Source organism: Podarcis cretensis (assembly GCF_951804945.1).
Source record: "Podarcis cretensis genome assembly, chromosome: 3".
NCBI lineage: Eukaryota > Metazoa > Chordata > Lepidosauria > Squamata > Lacertidae > Podarcis > Podarcis cretensis.
In genome coordinates, this window is record NC_137172.1 from 60331431 (window position 1) to 60356274 (window position 24844).

Sequence of the window (24844 nt, forward strand, 5' to 3'; positions counted from 1 at the left end):
TGACAGTTCTTCCATATTTTGTATGAATTCACTCTTAACCACGGCAGGTATGCTTGCTGTGTACCAACAGGGTGCACATAACATGTGAAGAGGAAAGCCTGTTTGCAAACATGCAGCAGACACAGAGAGGTGCAGTTAACCTTATCTTCCCAAAACATATCCCCAAGTGTTCTGAAATCATAAAAAGCCCTGCTGCATTAAACAAAAGGTTCATCAGCCAAATACTTCCTGGAATCCACAAGCAGAGGGTATAAGCAATAGCTCTTCCCTGTTGTTTATAATTCCTCAGTGTCCAATATTCAAAGATATACTTTCCTCAAACATGGAGGATGCCCTTAGCTATTAAAGCTAATAGCCACTGATAAACATATCCTCCATGAATTTTAGTAATAAAAAAGCTACCAATGTTAGCAATCATCACTGCATTCTGTGGTAATACATTCTGCAAGTTAATAATGTTTTGAGTAAAATAGTCCTTCCTTTCATCTGTCCGGAGCTACTGCCAGTCAATTTCATTGAAGTTAAGAGCCTCTCCTTCCTAATTTATATGCTGCCTTTAACATACATCTGTGCAAACAAGGAAACACAGCTACTGCTTTTAAGTGTGGCTGACTCTACTTGACCCCTACTGCTCTCGCTGCCTCTAACCTGCCTGTGTTGGATTCCATCCAGACTACATTTTCTGGGAGCAGAGCAACACTTCTGTAGCAAGTTTGCATATTCCAGACAAGGAAAATATCTGACACTTCTAAGATACAGTACCCACTTTTTTAAGGAAAAGTAGAAAGTGGAAGGATGGTTGCAGTGGAAAGGCCCAGCTTCAGTCTCTGCTCAGCCTTCACACTCACCGAGGCCAATTCCTGTACCTGTTGTTAAGGACTGGGAAAGGGAAGTGTGTATGTCACACGATGAGCTCCTTCCCAAGTTTCTTGAAGGAAGGGAGAGATAATAAATGCGCAATCTACGCAGAATCATTTAAGGTTTTGAGTCCCAGCCAATCCCAGGTGCAGCAGTTCCTCAAGCATCAAAACAAGGCCACCCACAGCTGCAAAGTACATGTGGCAGATACGGCATGTGGCCTAGAAACAAGAATCAAGGACATTTAGCTCAGGCAAGATTTACTTGAGTAACTGATGGCTATATCTAGCTAAACTGCAGCTGGAAAGAAAAAAACTGATCATAATACGCTCAACCTTTCCCTAGACGCCAGACACTGCTTTGGCAAGGATAGTGCACTCTGCACGCGCCCAGAAACACTCTTTCCCGCTGTTATCGCTTCACATCTTCCAGGTGCGAGTCCTTAACCTTAGAAACAGAAATGCATTGAAAGAGGCGGCGAGTTGTGTGCAACTCGCAAGGAACGGGGGTCGCCTGAGAAGCGGAGGGTATTGAAGCCTTACTCTTTAGCGGGGAAGGGCGTCTGGAGAACGTTGTTGCTCTTCACCGGCTCCTTCTTTTTGCTTAACTTCGACATGCCAGGCTCCCTTAGACGAGCTTCAGCGCCGCCGCAATAGCTCGCCTCCCTCAGGCGTCGGCAGCGTCGGCGTCCATTTCGTTGCTAAGAGACGCCGACTCAGCCGCAGAGATAGAAACGGGGTTAGAGTGATACGCGTCCCGTACTTCCGGCACAATAAAAAGCACGGAAAGTTTGAGTCGCAATCATCAGTGCCCACTTCCGGTCCGGAACCTTCCCTCCAAAGCACTGTTGATAGGGAATGTTCTTTACCATAGAGCTGCCGCCGGGTAGACGGATGTCTTCCTGAGTCCATAGAGATAAAAACGCGCCTCTTTGCTTCCTGTTTTTATTTATCTTTTGTATTTTTACGTTGTTGGGCGAAAAGCCCGACGAGTGAACAAAGCCGGAGTTCCGCTGCCTGTTCATATCTTGATAACATGTTGAATATCTTCATAAATACAAAGAGTGAGAAGGGGACGGCTCTTCAAATCTGCATTAGTGTTTATTTAGGTGGCGGGACGGAGTTCAACTTAAACATATATAATGCACGAGAAATAAAACAATTTGAAAAACCCAACGGTGTACATCTTTTCTGCTGGAGGCAAGACATGCTGAAGTTATTTGTCCAGAGGAGTTACTGAAAGCAAGTATTTATCTGTTAATATTAGCCTAATCTGAGAAGTAGATCTCGAGACGGAATAGTTGTTATGTCTTTCGATTATTAATGTGGCAATATTAGTCGACTACAAGGGGACGCGATCGGAAGGTCGGCGGTTCATATCCCCGCAACGGAGTGAGCTCCCGTTGCTTGGTCCCTGCTCCTGCCAACCTAGCAGTTCCAAAGCACACCCAAGTGCAAGTAGATAAGTAGGTACTGCTCCGGTGGGTATGTAAAACGGCATTTCCATGTGCTGCTCTGGCTTCACCAGAAGCGGCTTAGTCATGCTGGCCACATGACCCAGAAAAACTGTCTATGGAAGCGGACAAACGCCAGCTCCCTCTGCCTGAAAAGCGAGATGAGCGCCACAACCCCAGAGTCGGTCACGACTGGACCTAATGGTCAGGGGTACCTTTACCTTTTACAAGGGTATCAGAAGCCACTCTTAAATTTATCCTGCCCCCATGTATGTATGATCTACATTACAGAATAATGGTACTGGAGTACCCAGAGCTGGTCCACCCATGAGGCAAGGTGAGGTGACCACCTCAGGCAGCAGGATCTGCAGGGTCAGCAGATCCCTAGGTAGATTTTTATTCCCCACCCTTATTCTTGTTGTAGATCTTCACTCACCTCTTCTTTCCTGGCAGCGAAGGAGACCACTTTGCAGTTTGCATCAGGTGCCAAAATGTCTTGGGCCTGCCCTGGGAGTACCTTACCAGATCAATTGTGCTCAGTACAAGCAGTGAGGCACACGCTCAAGGAAACAGGAGTAAAAGCAAAATAGTTCTTGGAAACAAGATAAGGGAAAGAAAACATTACAGGGGAAGGAGTTTGGGATTCAAATGCAACAGATTTTCAAGTAACTCAGATTTGCAAGGATTGGGGATCCTGTGGCCCTCCAGCTGGACTATGTCTGAAGGACTGGTCTATACATACAGCAGAATGGAATGCACCACTTCAGACAAGAAGTGAGTGGTGTTACTTTTGAGTACTTGCTTTTTTTAAAAATCCTGCAAGCAGAAGACAATGCATTGGAAAGATTTTTTGTCCAACTGCATTGGCTTTCTGTTTAATATAGCAGTGTTGGGGGGGGGGAGTGAAACAAGTCTGAAATATGCAGTCCCATGTAGGACAGGTTTGGTCTGCTACATATGTGGACCAGCCTTGAATGTACACAGCAGAGAGCTGCAGCCTATCCAGTTCTCTTATGAATGGTGAGATTTGGGTCTGACTCATTCCTATGAACTGTTTGACTTGCTTGGGGTTCTTTTTTACAGTATCAGTTGCAATTACGGGGCAGGCAGGGAATGTACAGATCATTGCATCTTCTAAAACCTGTCCAACGAAAGCTCATGAAGTCTCCTAGAACTTAAGGGAATAATGGATCTTCTGGGGAAATGAATTACTCAGTTACTTCGGATGTTTGTTAATCCACACTCCGTTTCTACCAAAACATCATCTCCCAGTACTGTACTTAACCCACATGGGATAATTCTTGACTCCCACTGAAGAGAAGAGAAACACAATGTATTGACTACAAATTTTATTTATACAAAATATAAAGAGCACTTTAAAGTTTTAGAAAACAAAAATTGTGTCAAAAAAGCAAGGATGAGAACAGAGAACAGATCCTGAGCACTGTATTGGAGCAAATCAAAGTAGACAATTGCTTTTGCTTTTACACACAAACAATTGGATTTAGTATTAAAATCTTGGTGTACAAAGTAGAAAAACTATCAACATATATTTTCTTCCAAAAATATTTAGAAATATATAGTACAGTGGTGCCTCACAAGACGAAAAGAATCCGTTCCGCGAGTCTCTTCATCTAGCGGTTTTTTCGTCTTGCGAAGCAAGCCCATTGACGGCTTAGCGCTATTAGCGGTTTAGCGGCTTTTAGCGGCTTATCGGCTTAGAAAAAGGGGGGGGGGAGGGAAAAAACCCGCAGGAACTCGCAAGACATTTTCGTCTTGCGAAGCAAGCCCATAGGAAATTCGTTTTGCGAAGCACCTCCAAAACGGAAAACTCTTTCGTCTAGCGAGTTTTCCGTCTTGCGAGGCATTCGTCTTGCGGGGCACCACTGTACATATTCTAGTGCCTAAATAGACACAGGCAACACATGTTGGATTCCAAAAGGGTTCAGTGGAGACCCATCTTCCTAGTTAGTGTTGTTGCAGAGGGTGGCACAGGCTGGATGTGGAAGGAATATGCAGGCTACACATTCCCCAAACTGCCTTGTCTCATTACCTGCTCATGCACCTATGAACTTATGCTAAGCAGGAAAACAGCTAAACTGAACAATGAGAACTGGAGTGCACTATATAACTCTTAGGCAGCAGATTATGCCCTTAATGTGGGAAATATTTTAGAACTTGTATGGTTTTAAAGAGCCACATCCAACCAGGAGCCAAAAATACAGAAGCAGTCAAGAGTCCCAAACAGGTTTAACAACTAGGATGATGCAAGGACACCAACTGTTGCCAGTATGTCATGGGTTATATACTGTGAGCAAGCGGTTTGGATATATAGCCTAAGCATTCATTTTACACCTGCTGGCTCAGTTTATTCAGTCATATATACAATAGGTCTCAAGCTTTATTGTGGCAAGGATCCTTTAGGTCAGCCTTCCCCAATTTTGGGTTACCAGATATTTTTGGACTACAATTTCCAATCATCCTTAGCCAGCAGGCCAATGGTCAGGAATGATGATGGCAGCTGTAGTCCAACAATATTTGGAGACTCAAGCTTGGGGAAGGCCAAAGTTTCATAACTAACTTTTGACCATCCCCAAGTATGGTTAAAAACTTAAGGCGGATTGTTTATGTGGGAGCAAGTAAATTAGGAACAAAGAATAGGACACAGAAGCAAGTTGAGACAACTAGTTCTCAGGAAGAAAAATTATTCCAAGAGAAGAAATTGTTCTTAATCCTGGAGAGCTAGTGGACAACACAGACGTATGAAAAATAACAGTGATTGTACATGGACACACATATATGTATAGTGTTACAGAACCCTTCATTTCAACTAGAGGACACACCACAGCAAAATGAAGGGGGGGGGGGAGCCAGAACATGGTTCTTGTCCATCATTCAGGAAACCCTCAAATTAGGCCAGCCTACTCCATCCTGGCCCTTCTGGTGTCTTGGGACTATAACTATCATTAGCCCTGGCAATCATGTCAAAATTAACCTCACGACAAGGCTGTTAAGGGAGAATATTAGCTTAGAAATCCAAATATAAAGGCTTCACACACCAGGGCCATCATTCCTGACTGGCAGCAGCTGTCCAAGCACATAGCAGAAATCTTTCCCAGCCCTTATAGTGTAGGGATTTTAACTAAATATCCTACAGTGGAAGGCATCAGCCCTTCAGTCGCTCATCAGGGAGCAGTAAGGTCACTGTGCAGTTTGAGAAAAACACGAAATTAAGCCAGGGAATAAACCATATTTCATTTACCCTTCAAATTTAAGAGTGACAATTATAAGAGAGGAGTTGAATGAACTTCAAAGGGAGAAAGGGGGTCACTGCTTTTGGACTTGTCTTCTCTGGACAATAGTGACTTCTCAAGAGCCATGCATGGAAGTCAAGTTATACAATTATGCTGCTAAGGTTAAAAGATATAGAAAGGAGGTGGAGCTATCAACAACTTACTTTACAACATTCTTTCTGCTACTCACAGAGAACAGCAGGCACTAATGCTTCCCTTCCCCCCCAAACTAGAGATTACATATAATACTGCCTCTGGCTTTTGAGCTCCACCAAGCATTGCCTACATGCTTTAAGCTAGTTTAAGAGGCACAAAAGGTTTGTTTGTTTTCTTAAATTAAGTTGAGTTCTACAGCTAATACCACATTCTGTACCATACAGGTAGACTGAGGTGCAACACTGAGTACTCTATGGCCTCTATGCCCAAATGCACCACCATGACCCTTTATGCAAGTGCTTTGCTCCCATTTAGAACAATATAATATCCATGGAAGACTCCCTATCAACAGTAATGTGCTTTGAATAGTTAAATAGGCACACCAGTAAATATTTGGTAAGCATGAATTAATGCCTTGCTACTATCACCAAGCTAGCAGATGTCTCTTTCCCCAACTTTGGTACATTTCTAGTGGCTATAGGATGCTTTACCATTACATAGCACAAATCATGTGATATGTATTCAACCTATTTTATATGCTGCAATGAAGTTTCGCTTTTGAATGTTCTAAGAATTCTGTAAGTGATCAGAGCAGCTTGCTGATATCAGAGCTCTAAACACCCACTGTCAAAATGCAATGTAAACTTCTCACTTAGATTTTGGGAAGAAATATTAAAAAACGTGTAACTGGAAAGATAAGATTTAACTAAACTGTTTAATTAAAAAGCTGCAGAAGTGAGAGTTCCTTCTTAAGAAAAAGTGGTGCAATGCTTTCTCAAGGACAACATGAACTCACAGTAAGTATACAAAACCTTTTTTTCTTCTTCTTGTAAATTGATATCACATTGGACAAGTATCAACAAGTAGTGTGATGTTATCCAAATGCTGACCTGTGCATAAGATTGTTTCCTTACAAGCAGAGATTATTTCTGCTCAAAGGGCTGCCATGTTAAGCAGAACACTGAAAGCCTGGCAAAGACGAGCCCCCAAAGAATGTCTCTTGTCTATTCCCCTACTTGGAAGTGCTGGCGGCTAGCAGACCGCATCTTCAATGAGGTTTTACAAACATGTTCATTTGCACACATCTGTTAATGTAAACACAGTTACCCATCCCCTCCACATCCAATGCAGCAAGTTTGGGGTGCAGAAGGTGGCTATAGGATGCTTTACCATTACATTTACCATTAGGAAGCGTATTTTGATTTTTTAAAAACAGAATGAGTTACTCAAGCTCACATTTAGAGTTTGCACTTCATGTGTATTAAAATCTATTCCAAATGTTTTTATTTATTTTAGAAAACTAAATGAAAACCACAACGGTTAGGGGATTCGAGATTAAAAGGGGCTTTGACTTTTGTGGAATTCAACAAAATTAGTGCAAGCCTAGAACAGAAGTCTAGGAACATGAGATGCTCTCTTTGGATTCTTGACAAAGTGCCTGAACATACCTTCTAAAAACTCTAGGCTTGTGCATTTACATCATAAAAATATTTGCCTGATATTTAAATCATATCAAAACATCTTTCGTCACATAAATAGATTTGTGACCCAGTTTAAGCCTTCAGAAATATTAGGTCAAAAGTACTTCAAGATGTCTAGTGGCTGGCATGCTATGTTATATAGGTGTAAGGTGCAGAAAACAGGATTAACCGGTTTTAAGATTGTAATATGCAATGCGCTAAATATTTTACAGAAGTCACCCCATTTCACACACACCATAAGAAAAAGGCAGTTTTTGCACAGATACTTCAGACTTCTTATTTTTGCACACACAGCTGTAGCAGATAGCAATAGTAATAAAAGCAATAATATATTCCACATTTGCAAATTGTTCTTGTGCAAGACTTGAATCAAGTGTGACTCCTTGTGTAGAATAGTAAAAGTGGAAAAATACAGGTACTATAAATATAGCATGATTAAGAAGAGGTCTCTACTCGTACACCTATCAGTTAAAAGATCGAAGTTGACAGTTCTGTGTTGCAATCTGATTTCATTTTTAAAAAATTCTTGAGACAGTTTAATCAGGCACATTATTCATTTTCAACCCATCAGATACCATAAGAACATACAGAAAGAATTGTGCTTGTGCAAGAAGGGAGATTTTCCTTAAAAGTTTAATTGTGCACAGATGCAATGTATGCAAGTGTACTGGAATGTTTGTTTCCATTATCTGAGTCAGAAATGGACTGTTACTCATTGGTCAGATGGGACAGCACTGACTTATCCTTATCACTCCCTTCCAAACAGCATAATCTTCCTATCCCGACTTTCCAAGCAATAGAGTTTAAGATTACCATTGCTTAATATTAGTCTTGTGCTATTCAGAAATGAAGTGTTCTTGGGTGCCAAGTGTCCCTAAAGGCTTGGTGCCCTGGTGCTCAAGACGAATGGAGGAGACATTATGGGAAAAGCAAAAGGAGGCAGCTACAGGATTTTGTATGCATTAAAGGGGATATAAGCAAATGATAATAGCACTTATCAAAATGAACAATTTCACTCATAGACAGATGTTCCTATTCTAGTTCTGAAATTGCACTGTGAAAGATAAATATTGGGATTGAGTCACTCATACTGACCCTTGCCTTGTAGGATAAATACTGCCTTTTTGTATTGGAGGCAGCTTTCAACTGTGCTAAATGGTTCACAACCAGACAATGATATAGAATGATATAGTGTAGAAGGCAATTTGAAGTCCTACCCAACAAGGAAAAAAGTGTGTAAACGCTTGGAGTGTGATCAACTCTACAAAACACAATTCCTCATTAGGATTGTCGTGATGAAGCACCATAGCAGCAGTCCAACATGAGGAGCAGGAATCTAGCTGCTCTGACATAGTGTGTCACTTCAAGATTGGATGTAACTAACAGCACTGAGGTTTGCTTTCTGCTGTCAGAGGACCCGGTTCCAGTTTTAGTCTCCCGACATCATTCTCTTCACTAGGAAAGGCTTTGAGATTTGCAAGGATGTTTTCTACCAAGAACCGAGCAGCTTCATCTATGTTGATATTATCCTGTGGAGGAAACCATAGGAGATAAGTTAATGCTTTCGTGTGTAGAAGAATCTAAGAACACCACCTCTTCAGCATGCAAGCCTTGTACAACAACCCCACAACTTAATGCAAATTCAGCTTTACGTGCTCGGAAAATCTTTTCTAAAAAAAAATTAAAAGGGGGCATCCAGGAAAAAAAGACTTCAGCAATCCCATCCACCAATGCACTCAATGGGTTTTGACAATACACTATTTTGGCTGTAGGTATGATCCCTGAACGTAACCCATGCGTAAGTTGAAGACTTGCTGTATATGTGTAAAAGGTGTTTTGATACAATGATTCAAACCATTTAGGAAAACTGCTCAGAACTAAAGTTTACAAGCAAAGCACTTCATGACTGTTATTTCAGCTTCCATGCAATTGGTTTAAGGTTAAAGTCTGCAACTTTACCTTTCTAAGGCCAGTGCAAAACCAGTGCCCTGTTGAATTTCATTTTCTACACAGAAAAATGATCTTCAGGTGGATGGAAGCTGCTGCATTAAAAAGCTTTTAATTTAGTTTCCTGTCTTTTGGGGGGGGGCTGCTTTGGCAGCACAGATACACTCCTGCAGCTGCATCGCTACCATTTGCAGAGCTTGCTTCTCCCCTGCATGAGCCTAGCTAAGCAGGGATCAGACAGTGAACATGTTGAGATTTCACATCAATCAAGATTACTTCCTAGTGCCTTATTCACACCTCTCTATCTTGCTGTACAAGCAGTTCCATTGCTCACCAATGCTATGGGGCAAGATTTCTCTGCATCTACATATGTGTGGTTCAATTAAGTAGTTGGGGCAGAATGTGGGTGCCTATTTAGACCTGAATGCCCATTCCTTATCAAAATTGGACAACACCTGCACCTGAAAGCGTGATTTTCAGAAGGATGAAATTATACCAGCTCCCATCTGCAATTTTGCCCCAATTAGTCAGCTATGTGTGGCAGCATCAGCTGTTCTACCTCAAGCCATTTAAAGCAGAGATACATGAAACTTAGAACTTGGGGTCCCTTAGAACATCAAGGATATACTTACAGTAGTTACTGAACTACACGTCTTCCTTTCAAGAACCACTATTGAGTGAACACCCAGAACTGAACTGGAACTTATAGTCAAATGTTCTGCCAATGAGCTATGCTTCCTTACACATTTATCATGAGAAATGGGTTGTGATTCTAGTTATTCAAATGTTTGCTCAAAGCAAGAAGCAGTGGGGTTGCATTTCTTTTAAGAGTCACATGTGTCTGAGCTTTCTAGAAGCCGTTACTGTTTCAGGCGATGTGCTCTTTAGATCAAAAGCACAGCCATTAACTATAAAGTTTGGTCTAAAGTTTCATTTCCTGGATTTTAATGCTTCACCGTCCATATGACTAAAACAAATAAGTATCATATACCACATAATTACATGGAAAGAAGATTTATTTACACTAAATTAAGAACCAGTGTGGTGTAGTGGTTAAGAGCGGTAGACTCGTAATCTGGGGAACCAGGTTCGCTTCCCCGCTCCTCCACATGCAGCTGCTGGGTGACCTTGGGCTGGTCACACTTCTTTGAAGTCTCTCAGCCCCACTCACCTCACAGTGTGTTTGTTGTGGGGGAGGAAGGGAAAGGAGAATGTTAGCCGCTTTGAGACTCCTTCGGGTAGTGATAAAGCGGGATATCAAATCCAAATCCAAACCACATCAAAATTAAGAAAGGATAGGCAATAAGCTCTTGGATATTTGGCTTCTAACATGATCAAACACAGATTGACTTCCGTGGTAAGGGCGATGGTGAATACACATTGTGTGACAATTTTTTCAAATTTATTATGTCATATTTTAGAGCTGTATTTGAATTTTCTCTTTTGTAACAGAATTTGTCACAAGAAAGTAATCATACTAATAATAATTGAAATAATAATAATAATAATAATAATAATAATAATAACAATAATAATAATAATAGCTGTTCCCCAAAACTGTATCTAAGACAAAATCAGACAGATATATGAAAGAAATCAGATAACAAACATTTATTTAGGCCAGAAACTTTTGTGATTCAATTTGTAAGTGTGCCTTTGCACAGCTTTTGTTTTTCACATATGTACACATAAGCTTTAAAGCTTACCCTGGTTTAAGAATATTCTTACCTTTGCAGAGGTTTCAAACCACCCAGCAAAACCACCTTCTTTGCAGAACTGGTCCATCTGAGAAGGATTTTGGCCACTGTCTTTCTTTTGGTCACATTTGTTGGCAATTAGAACTGCAGGGATTGGGCTGCCATTTGGGAGAAGCACTTTGCTGTCCAGGTCATGTTTCCACTTTGAAACTGCCTCAAATGTTGAGCCTCTTGTGACATCAAATACTACAAAAGCACCGACAGCTTCTTTATAGTACACTCTGGTCATGTTGCCAAAACGTTCTTGACCTGAAAGACAAGGGGGCAAATGTTACGAAGGGAAGCACTAGGCACTGTTTTCTTAAAGTAGCCAAAGCAAAAAGGGGTTGTTCAATACTGATAATCAGGTTATGTGGCAGCTGGCAGCCGATCATGTGAATATGGCAAAATGTATGTCCAATTGAGCTAGCACTCAGAAGAGCTAGAGATGAGTGAAATAATGAAGCCTGCCTGCACAAGACTTTGAGAATTTAGGGAATCCAACAGAATTTAAGGAATCCAACAGTAAACAATTGATCTGGCCAAACACCATTGGCCAGATCAGGCACTCTGGAAGAGTGAAGAATACGATTTGTACAGGGTCCTGAACACAGTGTCCATCTATGGTGAACAGAGTCCTGCAGAAGTCTGGGATATGTAGAGGACATCACAGACATGCACTAGAGCCTGGAGGAAGTACCATAAGTTGGTGCTTTGCATGCAGAAAGTGTCGCGTTCAGTCATCAGCATCTCCATATAGATCTGGGAATTTCCACTGTCTGAAACCCTGGAGAGTGGCTGCCTATCAGTGTAGGCAATACTGAGGTAGACAGACCAGTGGTTTGACTCTGGGAATTGCAAGTGGGGAGTGCTGTTGCACTCAGGTTCTGTTTTCAGGCTTTAAATATAAATGTAGTTGGCCACTGTGAGAACAGGATGCTGGACTAGATGAGCCATTGGCCTGATGAGCAAGCTCTTCTGCTTGTATGCAAGACATTTCCTATGTTCCTAGAGCCTAGGATGTCTGCACAGGGGTGTGTGCGTGTCCTGAGATGTTGGTGGACCCATTCTTGTTTCAGATAACCTTTGGCCCAACCCCTTGTTGTTGCAAAGTAGGCTTGAGACACAGACACACCCTGGCCACATGTACCTTCAAGCTAATCCCCACAGCAATAGCTTTACTCAGCTTAACAGTGGATTAGTCGTTCAAGCAAAAGCCATCATTCATGGCTGAAGGTGTGCCCGTTTTATTGCAAAATTCATGTACCCTATTTCCAAGGGATTAAACTAACATTTACACATTGATAATAACGTTGAAAGAATTCTAGTTGCTTAACGGTCAAGCACTGAGTAAGTACTAAGAATGCTAGGACGTCTTTTGATGAACAGGAGATTGAGATCCCTTGTCAAGTGCTGGAGGTCATTTGCCTAATGCCCCTGTGTACAAGCAAGGTAGAAAGCAGGAGCGAGTTTTTAAAGATCCCACTAGAGCACATGCCAAGGTGGCCAACCTGAAGTCCTTGACATCATTTTGTATGTCCTCTGCAACCTTCTGAAGCTACCCTGTTCTTCCATGTCAGAGTTCCTTCCTTCCTGTTTCTTCTTAAGTTTTTCCTGACTTCCTAACTGCATCCTCCCACATTTCACATAGAAAGGAAGAGAATAAAAGTTAACAGGGTTTGTTTTTTTTTTTTTAATCCTGGATGTATTGGTTAGGGAAAAGGCACGTTCCTCTGCCCCTGGCTGTCTGGGAACAATTGTTAGTCTTCTGCCACTTAACTGCTTACTATGATTATATATGTCGGTGTGTGCATTTGTATATAGCACACTAAAGTCAGAAAGGAATGACTTTAACTTAACCTCCGGAACAGTAGCTGTATTGGAATGTTGTACAAAACCCTCTGTAGACTTTTTGAGGGGGTCCTACGAAAACAAATCGGGCTTACTTCCAATGAAATCTGTATGGTACTGGGAACTGTAATCAGAGGTGGTCATGTTGCAAACTGAAGCAGGTGGTATTTTATTCCGGATCAATCAATCAAAACCACATGCTGCTGGTTTCACCCACTGCAACACTCACCCACCTTGCAACAGAAAAAGGTCCATCCGTCTCCCTGCCCAAGGACTTCCCTTCCAGAGTTTAACCACTTCACCACAAAATTATCAAATAAATTTGTGCCAGGGACTTCAGTTAAAACATTAATAGCTCACAGTTAGGCCAGAAGATGTTGACAGAAAGGTTGGGCAAGTTGTTGGTAGACAGAGTTGGCATCTGAATTAGCTGACATACCATGAACAGCTCAGACTCCTGATTATGGCACAATATGAAACTCTATCATTTAAGAACATAAGAAGAGCCTGCTGGATCAGGGCAATGGTCCATCTAGTTCTGCTTCTTGTTTTCGGGCCAACATTGTCACATGATAGGATGGCCAGCCCACACAAACCAACTTTTCATGGGTAGTACTATGAACAACTATTGCATGTGTGTTTTAAAGAACAGTTCTGCTAACATGGCTACTATGTTTAGAATTCTTACAGCACCACTTAAGGTGTGTGTGGGGATTTAATTGGCTTCTGGCCTGTTGAGAGAAGGCTGCTTAACCAAGACATTGGGCTAGGACTTAGAACACACCTTTCTTCCACTGCCAGAGAATTGCTTTGACTGAGTCGATTTAGGGAGGCAGTAGCCCCAGCAATTTTGGGTTATGGGCTCCACAAGACTTCCTATAATGCAAGGTTTTTCTTCCCCTCCTCCCCACATCAACTGATTTTTGCAACAATGCAAGACGCTATATCAACCAGTCCTCCCTTTCACCCCTTCTGACCACATATGCCAAGTTTGTAAAAACCTGTATAATTATAAACTATCCAAGTTATCTTGGATAACTTGCATGGAAGGCTTTTATCTTTTGTAGAGACAAAGCACACAGTCAAAAAGAGGATTATGCATGCTGATCTTAAAAATTGCAATAGAATTAAACAGGGCACGGGGAGGCTGTTTCTATGGTACTGGGGTCAGCACAGTAATGAAAAATTGGATCATTATTCTACATTTTATCTTGTAATTTGTTCATGTAGGCACTGTTGTAATATTAACCAGCCAAGTTAATGACATAAAAGCCTCTCACTAAACTCATTATAATACTATACTTCAGGTGCTAGGATCAAACATTTGAAGATGATGGATCCCGCACCAGAAAATCAGTGCAATTTTCAACTTCCCATGAAGTCACACATACCTGGCTACAACGCAGCATTCTGTAGTCTGCTAAAACTAGGTCCATCAGCTAAAGTGAAGCTGACACCAGTTCTAGAATATACCTTAATCCATCCCTAGATCAAGTCAAGGGCAAACACACAAAACATCTTGCCCCATGAATCCTTTGGTATTCTCTGCAACATCAAGTTTGAGAAAAGTGGAATTCCCAATTCACAAAGTTAGTTATTGCACACAGTGCCCGTTAAAACACTACTCCTGTGGGCATGAACTCCAGCAGCGAGTACTGTTACCAAGAAGCTTATTTTAACTGGAACTCTGCACATGCACCAGCATTGTGCAAGCCTAATTAGTCTTCAGAACGTCTACCATATCTGCTCTTACTTACCATGAATTAATCCTAGGACAATGGTAATAAAACTAGCATCTTCGACCAGTAATTGGATGAAAACAGGGATATTTATACAAGTCAATGAGGTGCTGGTGAGGGTGCAGGAAAATTCTGTCAAAATTTATAGTAACAAGAACTTACCCTTATCCTTGTTAGATTGTAGGTGTTCAGAACTGGGCAAAAGTTTTGAAGTTTAACATGACAGAAACCCTTTAACATGGTATTCTGCCAAGCACAGCACAGAACTGAAAAGTCAGGATCTCAAAGTTTCTTTAGCTTGCGCACAATAGGATTAGTAGGGTTTGACTTGTAAGTAGGATGAGACCACCCATCTACTCCAGTGGTGGTGGACTTGTGGCCCTCCAGTTGTTGCTGGAATGCTATTTCCTCTCAGGCCCGACCGTTGTCATGCTGGCTAGAGCTCATGGGAGCAGAGTTCAACAACATCCAGGGCAACATGTTCCCTACCACTGGTCCACTATTTCTAGTTGCTGAATCATATTACTGCTACTGCACCTGAAAAAGTAAAAAACTGATCCCCATCCAAGGCGAGACCCCTTCAGTCTTGAATGCCTCTTCCATGCATGTCAGCTCACTTCTCTTCTGTGAGTGTTGCCTTCTGAACCTTCACTATTCTTTCCCCAAACCATTCATGCTTCTTTTACAAGTTCTGGTTAACCACATCCTGCTTACATCTTGGGCACTTCTCCAACATTTCCCATGCTGCAGGTACATGGTAAAGTTGAGCTTCTACCAAGCAATGTTTGATGGGGCTATATGTATATGTATAGAAGTGTGTTAGGAAGTCACAAACCAGTTTTAGCCCCCTGAAATGTATGTTCCATTGTATGTTTTTTAAAAGGCTATAGTTGGTTTTAGATATATTTTTAATTGCTTCTCCCATCATCCTAAGGGTAAAAGTTGACCTAAAATTAAAACAGCTCTGGATACTGAAAATTCACTTCCTTTAACAGAAGGAAGACATAATGCCCTTGCCAGCTCTCAAGAGATGATTGCTCAAAACCAGTTTCAACAGTCACCTTGCCTTGTCTTAGGGATTTTCAATGCTTCATGCAGTGTGTACACTTCAGCCCTGTTCAGTGGTTCTCCATGTACAGAATCCAAGTGCGGAGAAATGAATGGAGGTTTCTATATTTGCAAAAACAAATGGCAACAAGTTGCATACTGGAAACCCCAACTGATCACCACTGACTACAAGCAAAGTGTACAATTTCCTTTTGTTTTAAACGGCTCAGGACTGAAATACCTCAAGGACCGCCTCTTTCCATATGAACATACCCGGACCCCGAGATCATCTTCTGAGGCCTTCCTTCGTGTGCCTCCTCCTCAAGAGGCCCAGAGGGTGGCAACACGAGAACAGGCCTTCTCTGAGGTGGCTCCCCGTCTGTGGAATGGTTTCTCCAGGGAAGTTCACCTGGTGCCTTCATTATACACGTTTAGGCGCCAGGCAAAAACACTCCTTTTTAACCAGGCCTTTGGTTGATCCGATTTACATCCTATGCCATTTTAAATTTTGGGGTTTTTTTGGGGGGGAGGGGCTATTGGGTTGTTGTTTTTATTTTTATTAGGTATTTTGTGGTTTTATATCTTGATTTTATTCTGTGAACTGCCCTGAGACCCTCAGGTATAGGGTGGCATATAAATTCAATTCAATTATTATTATTAATAATAATAATAGTAATAATAATAATAATAATCCACCATGACGTACCTGCTTGTTTGAGCCAGACCCTAACTGAAAGATAGTCTGCCCCAATGAGAAACAGTTACAACATAACAAGTGGTGTGACAGCACCTTCTTCTCTCATTTCTTCCCTCCTTTTCCATCTGCTTGCCACAAGTTTGTCTGGAAAGCAGCCAAGGCTACAAAGCCAGTCTAACATCTCTGCACAATACTGTGTGGCACTTTACAGCCCATGCTGAAGCAAGCTCTCACATTATTCTGCTCTGCCAACAACTAACAACTATCACAGGTTTTAAACACATTGAAACCTCTTGAACTGGCAGACCTGCCATACCACACTTCTATCATCTCTTCTGCCTTATGAAATTTTAAAGGCCATTCATCTTCTGAAGTAACACAAACAGTTAGGGGAATGACCCAATTTATACAGAGGGAGGTGTTGTAACCTCTGGTGCGTGCTTCTTCCCGGTTCCTTTTAAGAGACTCGAACTAACTACTAAAATGTTCTGTAAGTTATTTGACTTATTTGTGTTTAGCAGAGAAATTTCAGGGCCAGAGTCATGTGCAGCTTGTTCTTCTCTCCAGGCTACCATTTTCTCAGCCACACACACGAATCCAGGGAACTTAATTCAAGCAAGTCATGAATTTGCATAAAATGTGGTCCAAGGGGCTGATTTCATACATACAGTGGTACCTCGAGTTACAAACGCCTCAGGTTACAAATGCTTCAGGTTACAAACTCCGCTAACCTGGAAGTGTTACCTCGAGTTGAGAACTTTGCCCCAGGATGAGAACGGAAATCGTGTGTCAGCGGCGCAGTGGCAGCAAGAGGCCCCATTAGCGAAAACACGCCTCTAGTTAAGAACAGTTTCAGGTTAAGAACGGACCTGCAGAATGAATTAAGTTCATAACTAGAGGTACCACTGTACTGTTACTCCACTGTACTCCACTCATGTTATCCCTGGTGTGTTAGTGTGTTGGGATGGGGGTGGGGTTGCACTGTTTTGAACTTTTGTGCATTTTAACTGCTCTGAAATGCCATGAGTCTTGTTTTGGAAATGACATCTAAGAAATTGCATAAACTAAACTTAAGAGCTCCACTTGACTCGGAGACATGCACACTATGCTGCTAATAATATCTGAAAGGAAATCCCTTCTACCTCAGTATCCTTTCAACACCTTCTGCTACCTAATCTAAGCAGACTTGGGGAAGCGTTTGACATAGCTTTAAAACTCATATCTCAGTCTAATTTTGCTAGTCTCTTCTGCTTCTCATTTTAGATTTACAGTTGGAGGCCTGTGATTCTTCTGCTCACAGTCAAGACTGTGCCCTTCTATGAATGTCCTGGCAAGCCTTGCACTGGAAGTAACTTATTTTGCACGGCAAGTGCTTGCCTCCCAGCTTCCTTGCAGAGGAGCAGGGGACCTCATGTTTGAGTTCTTTGCTACAGGTGCTTCTTCCTAGGGTGGTTGTGCATCATGGGGCCACGGGCCATCTAGTCCAACCTCCTACAATGCAGGAATCTTTTTGCCCAACATGGGGCTGAAACCCATGGCCCTGAGATTAAGACGTTTATGCTCCACCATCTTCAGTCCACTTATCACCAGTCCACCACCACGAATGACTTGTCAAGGGCACCCAGAAGCCTTAATGGCCAAGTGGAGATTTGGGCCTCCATGATATTATTATTGGATACGGAGACCCACTTGGCACCATTCCTCTCAACTGTCATGCCAAGACTATTTTATTTACCCAACTGATTTCATGTCAGTGCCTAGAATTTATACCAAGTGATTCCATCCTGCTGCTTTTAAATCTGGATTTTATCCTGCTTCTGTGTTTTTCATTTTTAGCCATTTTAATTTGCAACTTTATATTTTTTTTTCTGGGGGGGGGGTTGTTTGTTTGGTTTGTTACCTCCTACTCTGGTGATGTTGTTTATACGTTTTGAAAAGTGGACAAAGTTATCTTCAAGACATACTCTTTTAAAACAAATGGGGAAAGGTTAGTGGGTAGACACAAGCATTGCAGCTATTTTCTGTAACTTTTCCTGTTTTTCTAGTTAGCCATCAACTTCTGGCAGCCTGTGATTTGAATCCCCAATCCCTAGACTTGCACACTGGCACAAGCTTGAACATATTATTCTGCTTTAGAGGAAACAAATTTCTAATTCATAATCGAGTTGAAACCACACATTGACACCAAACAGCGCTTCCTTATTATCTTGCTTAATCAGGAGTCTTGAAAATAAGCTTGAAACTCAGGCTAATGGATCTCCATTCACAAGACTTAGCTCATGTGATAAAAAGAATGAATAGTCACTTCTACATTTTACCATGTCTTTCCACAAGAGCAAAACTAAAGCCACAAGCCACAAGACCTCAGGGACTTTTGCTTAAGCCTTGCATTAGCACACACTACTCATTTTTGGAAGTCCTTCTGTGGCAGTTGTATCTGAACTGGGACACTGTGATCTGCTCTTGCAATCCACAACCTGTATTAAGCAAGTAACATACTTGGGCCGGGATCAAGAGGAGCCTGCCTTTCCAGCAAAGCTGATTCCTACGCCATACTGAAACACTCATAGTGCATACATAGGAGGAAGTCTACTGCAAAAGGGGAAATAAACATGCCTTATTTCGGCATTTGTCAACATGTTACCCTCTAGCTGCTTTGAACTGCTACTCCTGCCAACCTGTCTTCCAAAGGCTATTTATTTATATGTTTAAGTCTTCTTTACAGGATGAAGCATAGGGGAAAACAGTTGTGTATGCAAATAAGTGGCAAGTTTACCCACCTCCACCCAAGAGCAGCTTATTCCAACTTTTAAACAGAAAAATCTGCTTTAAAATTGAGAGGGAGACAAGCAAGCAAGCAGCAATTAACAGGGACAGTACAAGTCCCAATTCTCTCCCCTCTCCCACCTTTTTTTTTTAAAAAATGTGTGATTTCTCATATGGGACTGCTGTTCAAGGCACAACTGCCTAAAGCCCCTTGTAAATCTATACCTAGTTTCACAGCGCCTTGAGTTGTGGCGAGGACTTCTCCTGGAACAGCTCCGGCATATGAAGCCCTTTCAGACTAGCTTGGCAGCTAATGCAATTTTTTTTTAAGGCAGGAGTCATATATACGTGCAATACTTGCAGGGGTCAGCAAACTTTTTCAGCAGGGGGCCGGCCCGCTGTCCCTCAGACCTTGTGGGGGGCCAGACTATATTTTGGAAAAAAAATATGAATGAATTCCTATGCCCCACAAATAACCCAGAGATGCATTTTAAATAAAATCGCACATTCTACTCCTGTAAAAACACGTTGGTTCCCGGACCATCCGCGGGCTGGATTTAGAAGGCGATTGGGCCAGATCTGCCCCCAGGCCTTAGTTTGCCTACCCATGCACAATAGGATGGCCCACTTAGCTGTCAGAATTCAGGGCCGGTCAGAGGTATGTGCCTATCTCTCCAGGCACCGGCTGAATTCTTTCGACCTCCCTCCGGCGACTCCCGGTAGGAAAAACACACGAGGTCCGTTCCGGCGATTTTCCTCAGGCTGTGAGAAAAACACACCAATTGCTTCTCCTCCTTCTCCTCCCTGCATATCCCCAGGGAGGGGAATCAGACTCAGACAGAAATGTATCTACATTGTCTTTATTCCTGTCTTTCACTTCAGTACAGAGAAAACATGTCTGCTCTGTTCAACAAACAGAGAGAAACCCCAAACTCCACCCATGTACATCCTGTACAGGTCATATGACACACACACTGAGCTAACATCCGGTGCTCAGTACAGAATGGACTGCCCCTTTGTTTCCATGGCAACAGTCACATACATCCTGTTTGGCTTTCCAGCCACAAGCAGCAGACTTGGCTGCTATAGCCTTTGCTTGCTGCTGCATTGCTGCTTTAGAATAACATACTCCCCCTAAAGTATCAATGCGTGCTGCGAGCAAAGCGTCATCCAGAGAAGAAAACAAACAGTTGTTATACTTATAACACTCCCCTGTTGTTTCAGTTCCACCCTTGGAACTACCCGCCACTGGTTTTACCAATGTACCTCTCTGGTTGTGTGACTTCCAAGGAATGAGTACTTCTGCATTACCTTGGTTAGCAACTCTCTGTTGTGCCTTTGTCTCTGACTCAGACACAGCTTCAATTTGACCTTGGTCGTTTACAACAGCAACACATGCAATAGCTTGGTTGGTAAACTCTTTTGAATACCTCTTGGGTGGTACACCCTTCGTTGCTCTCTCAGACCTACGCAAGAGGTGCTGCTCTCCCTTGCTTTCTGGTTCAGCCTCTGAACTCTCTGGAGAACCAGTACTAAGCTTAATCAGTGGTTCATCCTCCTCTTCTGAGGGTCTAGTCATTGTGTGAGATTTCTTCTCAATGACTGTGACAACTGAGCTGTCTGAGCTATCGCTGTCATCATCAGTACTACTGAACTCAATAAGATCAAACTCATCATCATCATCATCAGAATCATCATCATCTCCTGTGGGAAATGTGTGAACAATCACTCTCTCCTGTTCAGGAGCACTCTCTAGAAATTTTGTGAGAATCACCTTACCAGATTCAGACAAAATTACTCTGTAGAGACCCTTTTCATAACCCACAAAAATGCCTCTGGCATTCTTTACTCCACCTGGAGCTTCTGTTCTCACATGAGACCCAAAAACCTTGAAATGGGCAACAGAAGGTTTTCTGTGGAACAGTTTCTCAAAAGGAGAACATCCCAAGTCTTTTGAAACCTTTCTCAACCATGTGTAACAATATGACATTAGCGACTCAGCCCAGTACTCATGTGGCAGATGTGAACTAAGCAATTGCGCATGCATTCCCTTTTGCAATTCTTTGTTCACCCTAACACAAACACATCTGTTCCAAGCTTCTTCGGAAGCTGCAATTTTGTGTTTTATCCCTTTCTTCTTCAGGAACCTCTGGAAATCCTGTAAGAGAAAAATTGGCTTCTCATCTGTGCAAAGACAATCTATGTCAGCATCATGCATATTTTTAACCTTGTCACAAAACTCTTTAAACCTTTCTAAGGCTTCTTTCGGTCTCTCCAAAAGATAAATCCAGACAAAACCTGTAAAAGAATCAACACATATTAGGTAATACTTTGCATTGCCTCTAGATGGTGCTAAAGGACCAATCACATCAGCATACACCCGCTGAAATGCCTTGTCGACCCTCGAGGTGACCTGCTTGGCGTTCTTCTTGGTTACACCTGCAAAAGAAATCATGTTAGAATCACAAGAATTACATTCCATGTAATCACTTTGATTAAAAGTCAACAAATACAGTCCATCTTTCTCTTTGGCAGAAAGATACAACTCTCCATCTTTGTAGATCTCGCAGTGTTGATCATCATAGGACAGTTTTAGTCCCTTCTTGGCAATCTGCGAAACGCTGAGCAGATTGTACTTCAACTCTGGAACCAAATAAACATTGTTTATAGTCAAGTTCAGACTTTTAAGATACACAGTCCCAATTCCGGTGGCTTCCAGCTCTTGACCGTTGGCTTGTTGTACAACGAAGCTTTGCTTCTTAAACGACGAAAACAAATCCCTGCGATGGGTCATGTGAACCGTCGCTCCCGTGTCTAAAACGAAGGAATTCCCCACTTGTGGTGTGGCTTTTAGGGACATCAAAGCCTTTGCAGGCTTCGCCTGTGACTTGGCATGACTTCTGCCTGATGCCTCAGACTTCGTGGAGCTTCCCTTGGCTCCTTTGTTCTGACGTGGCTTCTTGCAGTACCGCTGAAGATGCCCAGTCTGTCCACAATTGTGGCATCGGACAACGTTCAAAGCTACGGCGTCTCCTCCAGTAGCTACAGCAGTGGGGGTGTCTGAACTCCGTTCTTCCCTCCCCCTGTCCTTGACTTCCAGGGCAGCAAGTCTGTCATGTTCACAAAGAACCACGGCAAAGACCCTGTCCGACGTTAGATCTTGCGCTGGGAGAGACCCCAGCTGACTGGCAACCGTTTTGTAAGTCCGATTCAGGCTGTTGATCACCATGAAGCAAAACACTTCCTCATCCAGACGGAAATTGCGTTCCACCATCTGTTGACGCAGAAATTTCATTTCCGTCAGGTGCGCTTGAACATCTCCATCAGGCGCAAGCCTCAGGTTAGTCAGCTTTTCAAAATACAGCAACGCTGAAGAACCTGCATCTCTCTGATGTGTCCTTCTCAGCGTGTCCCAAACATCTTTCGCGTGCGGTAAATCTTGTATATGAACAAGCTGAGAGTCTGACACGCACAGAATTATAGCAGTTCTGGCCTTCATATCCTGTGACTCCCAAACAGGCGTTGGTGCTGCAGGGATGGGGTTCTCAATCACCCTAAACAATCTCTGATTCTGCAGCAAGGCCTTCATCTTAATAGACCAAGATGCAAAATTGTCACTGGTCAAGAGGGATGGAGAAGGCAAAACTCCCTTCTTGACATCCATTTTGAGTCCTTGCATTGACTCTCAAACACAAGCCTCTAAAATCCAATAGCTGGCTTGTTTACACTCTGTGCACCTGGCAGCAATAACATTGGCCGCTTGGAAAGTCCCTTTCCAACAGTTCCTTTGTAAAGGCCTAGTCAAAACACGAGCTGTTTTTGTTTCTCCGAGCACAGCCTGACATCCAGCCCTTATCTTGAAACTGGCCTGCGTTGCTAAGCAACCACATTCCTTTCCTTGGACAGGAAAAACCACAGGAATGTTTGGAATGCAGACACTTCTCTCTCGGAGCTGTTTTTCCCAAACGTTGCTCCCATGAAGCAGAGAATTAATCCATCTGCATTCACACCCTTAAGCCCGAAAATCTCATACCTGGGCTCCGTAGCTTGGCTTTCAGCTTCCTCTGGTCAGCTTCTAGCTGCAGAGAATCAGCTTCCATCTCAGGCTTCCATGGAGAGGGATGAATACAATCTCCTTGATGCAGACTCCCATGGATCGTAGCAACCGTCCTCTGCTACCAATGTCAGAATTCAGGGCCGGTCAGAGGTATGTGCCTATCTCTCCAGGCACCGGCTGAATTCTTTCGACCTCCCTCCGGCGACTCCCGGTAGGAAAAACACACGAGGTCCGTTCCGGCGATTTTCCTCAGGCTGTGAGAAAAACACACCAATTGCTTCTCCTCCTTCTCCTCCCTGCATATCCCCAGGGAGGGGAATCAGACTCAGACAGAAATGTATCTACATTGTCTTTATTCCTGTCTTTCACTTCAGTACAGAGAAAACATGTCTGCTCTGTTCAACAAACAGAGAGAAACCCCAAACTCCACCCATGTACATCCTGTACAGGTCATATGACACACACACTGAGCTAACATCCGGTGCTCAGTACAGAATGGACTGCCCCTTTGTTTCCATGGCAACAGTCACATACATCCTGTTTGGCTTTCCAGCCACAAGCAGCAGACTTGGCTGCTATAGCCTTTGCTTGCTGCTGCATTGCTGCTTTAGAATAACATTAGCAACTCAACCACTGCATTGTGCACCAATTGCAGCTTCTGAGCTAATCTTAAGGGCGACCCCACACAAAACTCATTTGTAGTAGCCTAGTCTTGAGGTTGCTAATGTACTGTGGCCAGGCCTTAGTAGCCAATGGTTATTGCTGGTGCACTGGCTGAAACAGGCAAAAGGCACTCGTTAGAAATAGAGGTTGCTTGGGCTTCCAGTGATGAAAATGGATCAAGGAGTATCCTCAGACTGCATACCCATATCTTTGGAGGGAATACAATCCTATCCAGAATATGCACATTCCCTAACTCCACTCGCTCACAGGCATGTTTTTTACTTAAAAAGGTAAAGGTACCCCTGCCCGTACGGGCCAGTCTTGACAGACTCTAGGGTTGTGCACTCATCTCACTCTAGAGGCCGGGAGCCAGCGCTGTCCGGGTCACGTGACTTCCGGGTCACGTGGCCAGCGTGACGAAGCTGCTCTGGCGAGCCAGAGCAGCACACAGAAACGCCGTTTACCTTCCCGCTAGTAAGCGGTCCCTATTTATCTACTTGCACTTTGATGTGCTTTTGAACTGCTAGGTTGGCAGGCGCTGGGACCAAGCAACGGGAGCGCACCCCGCCGCGGGGATTCGAGCCACCGACCATGCGATCGGCGAGTCCTAGGCGCTGAGGTTTTACCCACAGCGCCACCCGTGTCCCTGTTTTTTACTTACCAATTACCAATTTACTTTAATTTTTTTATTATTATTACAATGAAAAGTGTACTAAAAGATAATGTAACAAAATAATTATAAAGACAAAATAGCCAGATGAATAATTATCACACTATAAGTAAACAAAACTTTCTGTTATCCATAAATATCCATAAATCCATTCAATATATTTTTATGGTGTTCCTAAATGCGGATGGAAATTATCACATTTTATTGCACCAGTAAAGGATAAGCATAATTCTATTTTTCAATAAACAAATCATTAGATTGTCCACCTTCCCTCACTGTCATATAATCATTACAGTAGAATGTATTTGCCAATTCCCAGACCTGCAAAATCCACTCGTCTGATAAAGGAGTCCTTGAGTTTCCACCCCAGTTAAAACAAGTTGCCATATGTGCCACTGTTAATAAATGAAGTAACAATCCTATATCTGTT

The 24844-nt window shown here is 42.7% G+C and overlaps 2 protein-coding genes across 3 annotated transcripts in view; both read right to left on the reverse strand.

Annotated features, from left to right (window-relative positions):
* The window catches only part of ADGB (androglobin), a 63644-nt gene extending 62004 nt beyond the window's left edge, over positions 1 to 1640 (reverse strand). Inside the window, exon 1 of one of the 2 annotated variants that reach the window (XM_079970860.1) lies at positions 1401 to 1640. In XM_079970860.1, coding sequence (XP_079826986.1) covers positions 1401 to 1474 — 74 coding nt within the window. In that variant the 5' untranslated portion in view covers positions 1475 to 1640. The remainder of the gene's footprint in view (positions 1 to 1400) is intronic. The other variant, XM_079970859.1, reaches the window with a different exon arrangement.
* A 3274-nt stretch (positions 1641 to 4914) lies between these two features.
* RAB32 (RAB32, member RAS oncogene family) overlaps positions 4915 to 24844 on the reverse strand; it is a 28671-nt gene continuing 8741 nt past the window's right edge. The window contains exons 2-3 of the mRNA XM_079970876.1: positions 10917 to 11194; positions 4915 to 8770 (exon numbers count right to left, since the gene is read on the reverse strand). Of these exons, the coding sequence (XP_079827002.1) occupies positions 8621 to 8770; positions 10917 to 11194 (428 nt within the window). The 3' untranslated portion in view covers positions 4915 to 8620. The remainder of the gene's footprint in view (positions 8771 to 10916; positions 11195 to 24844) is intronic.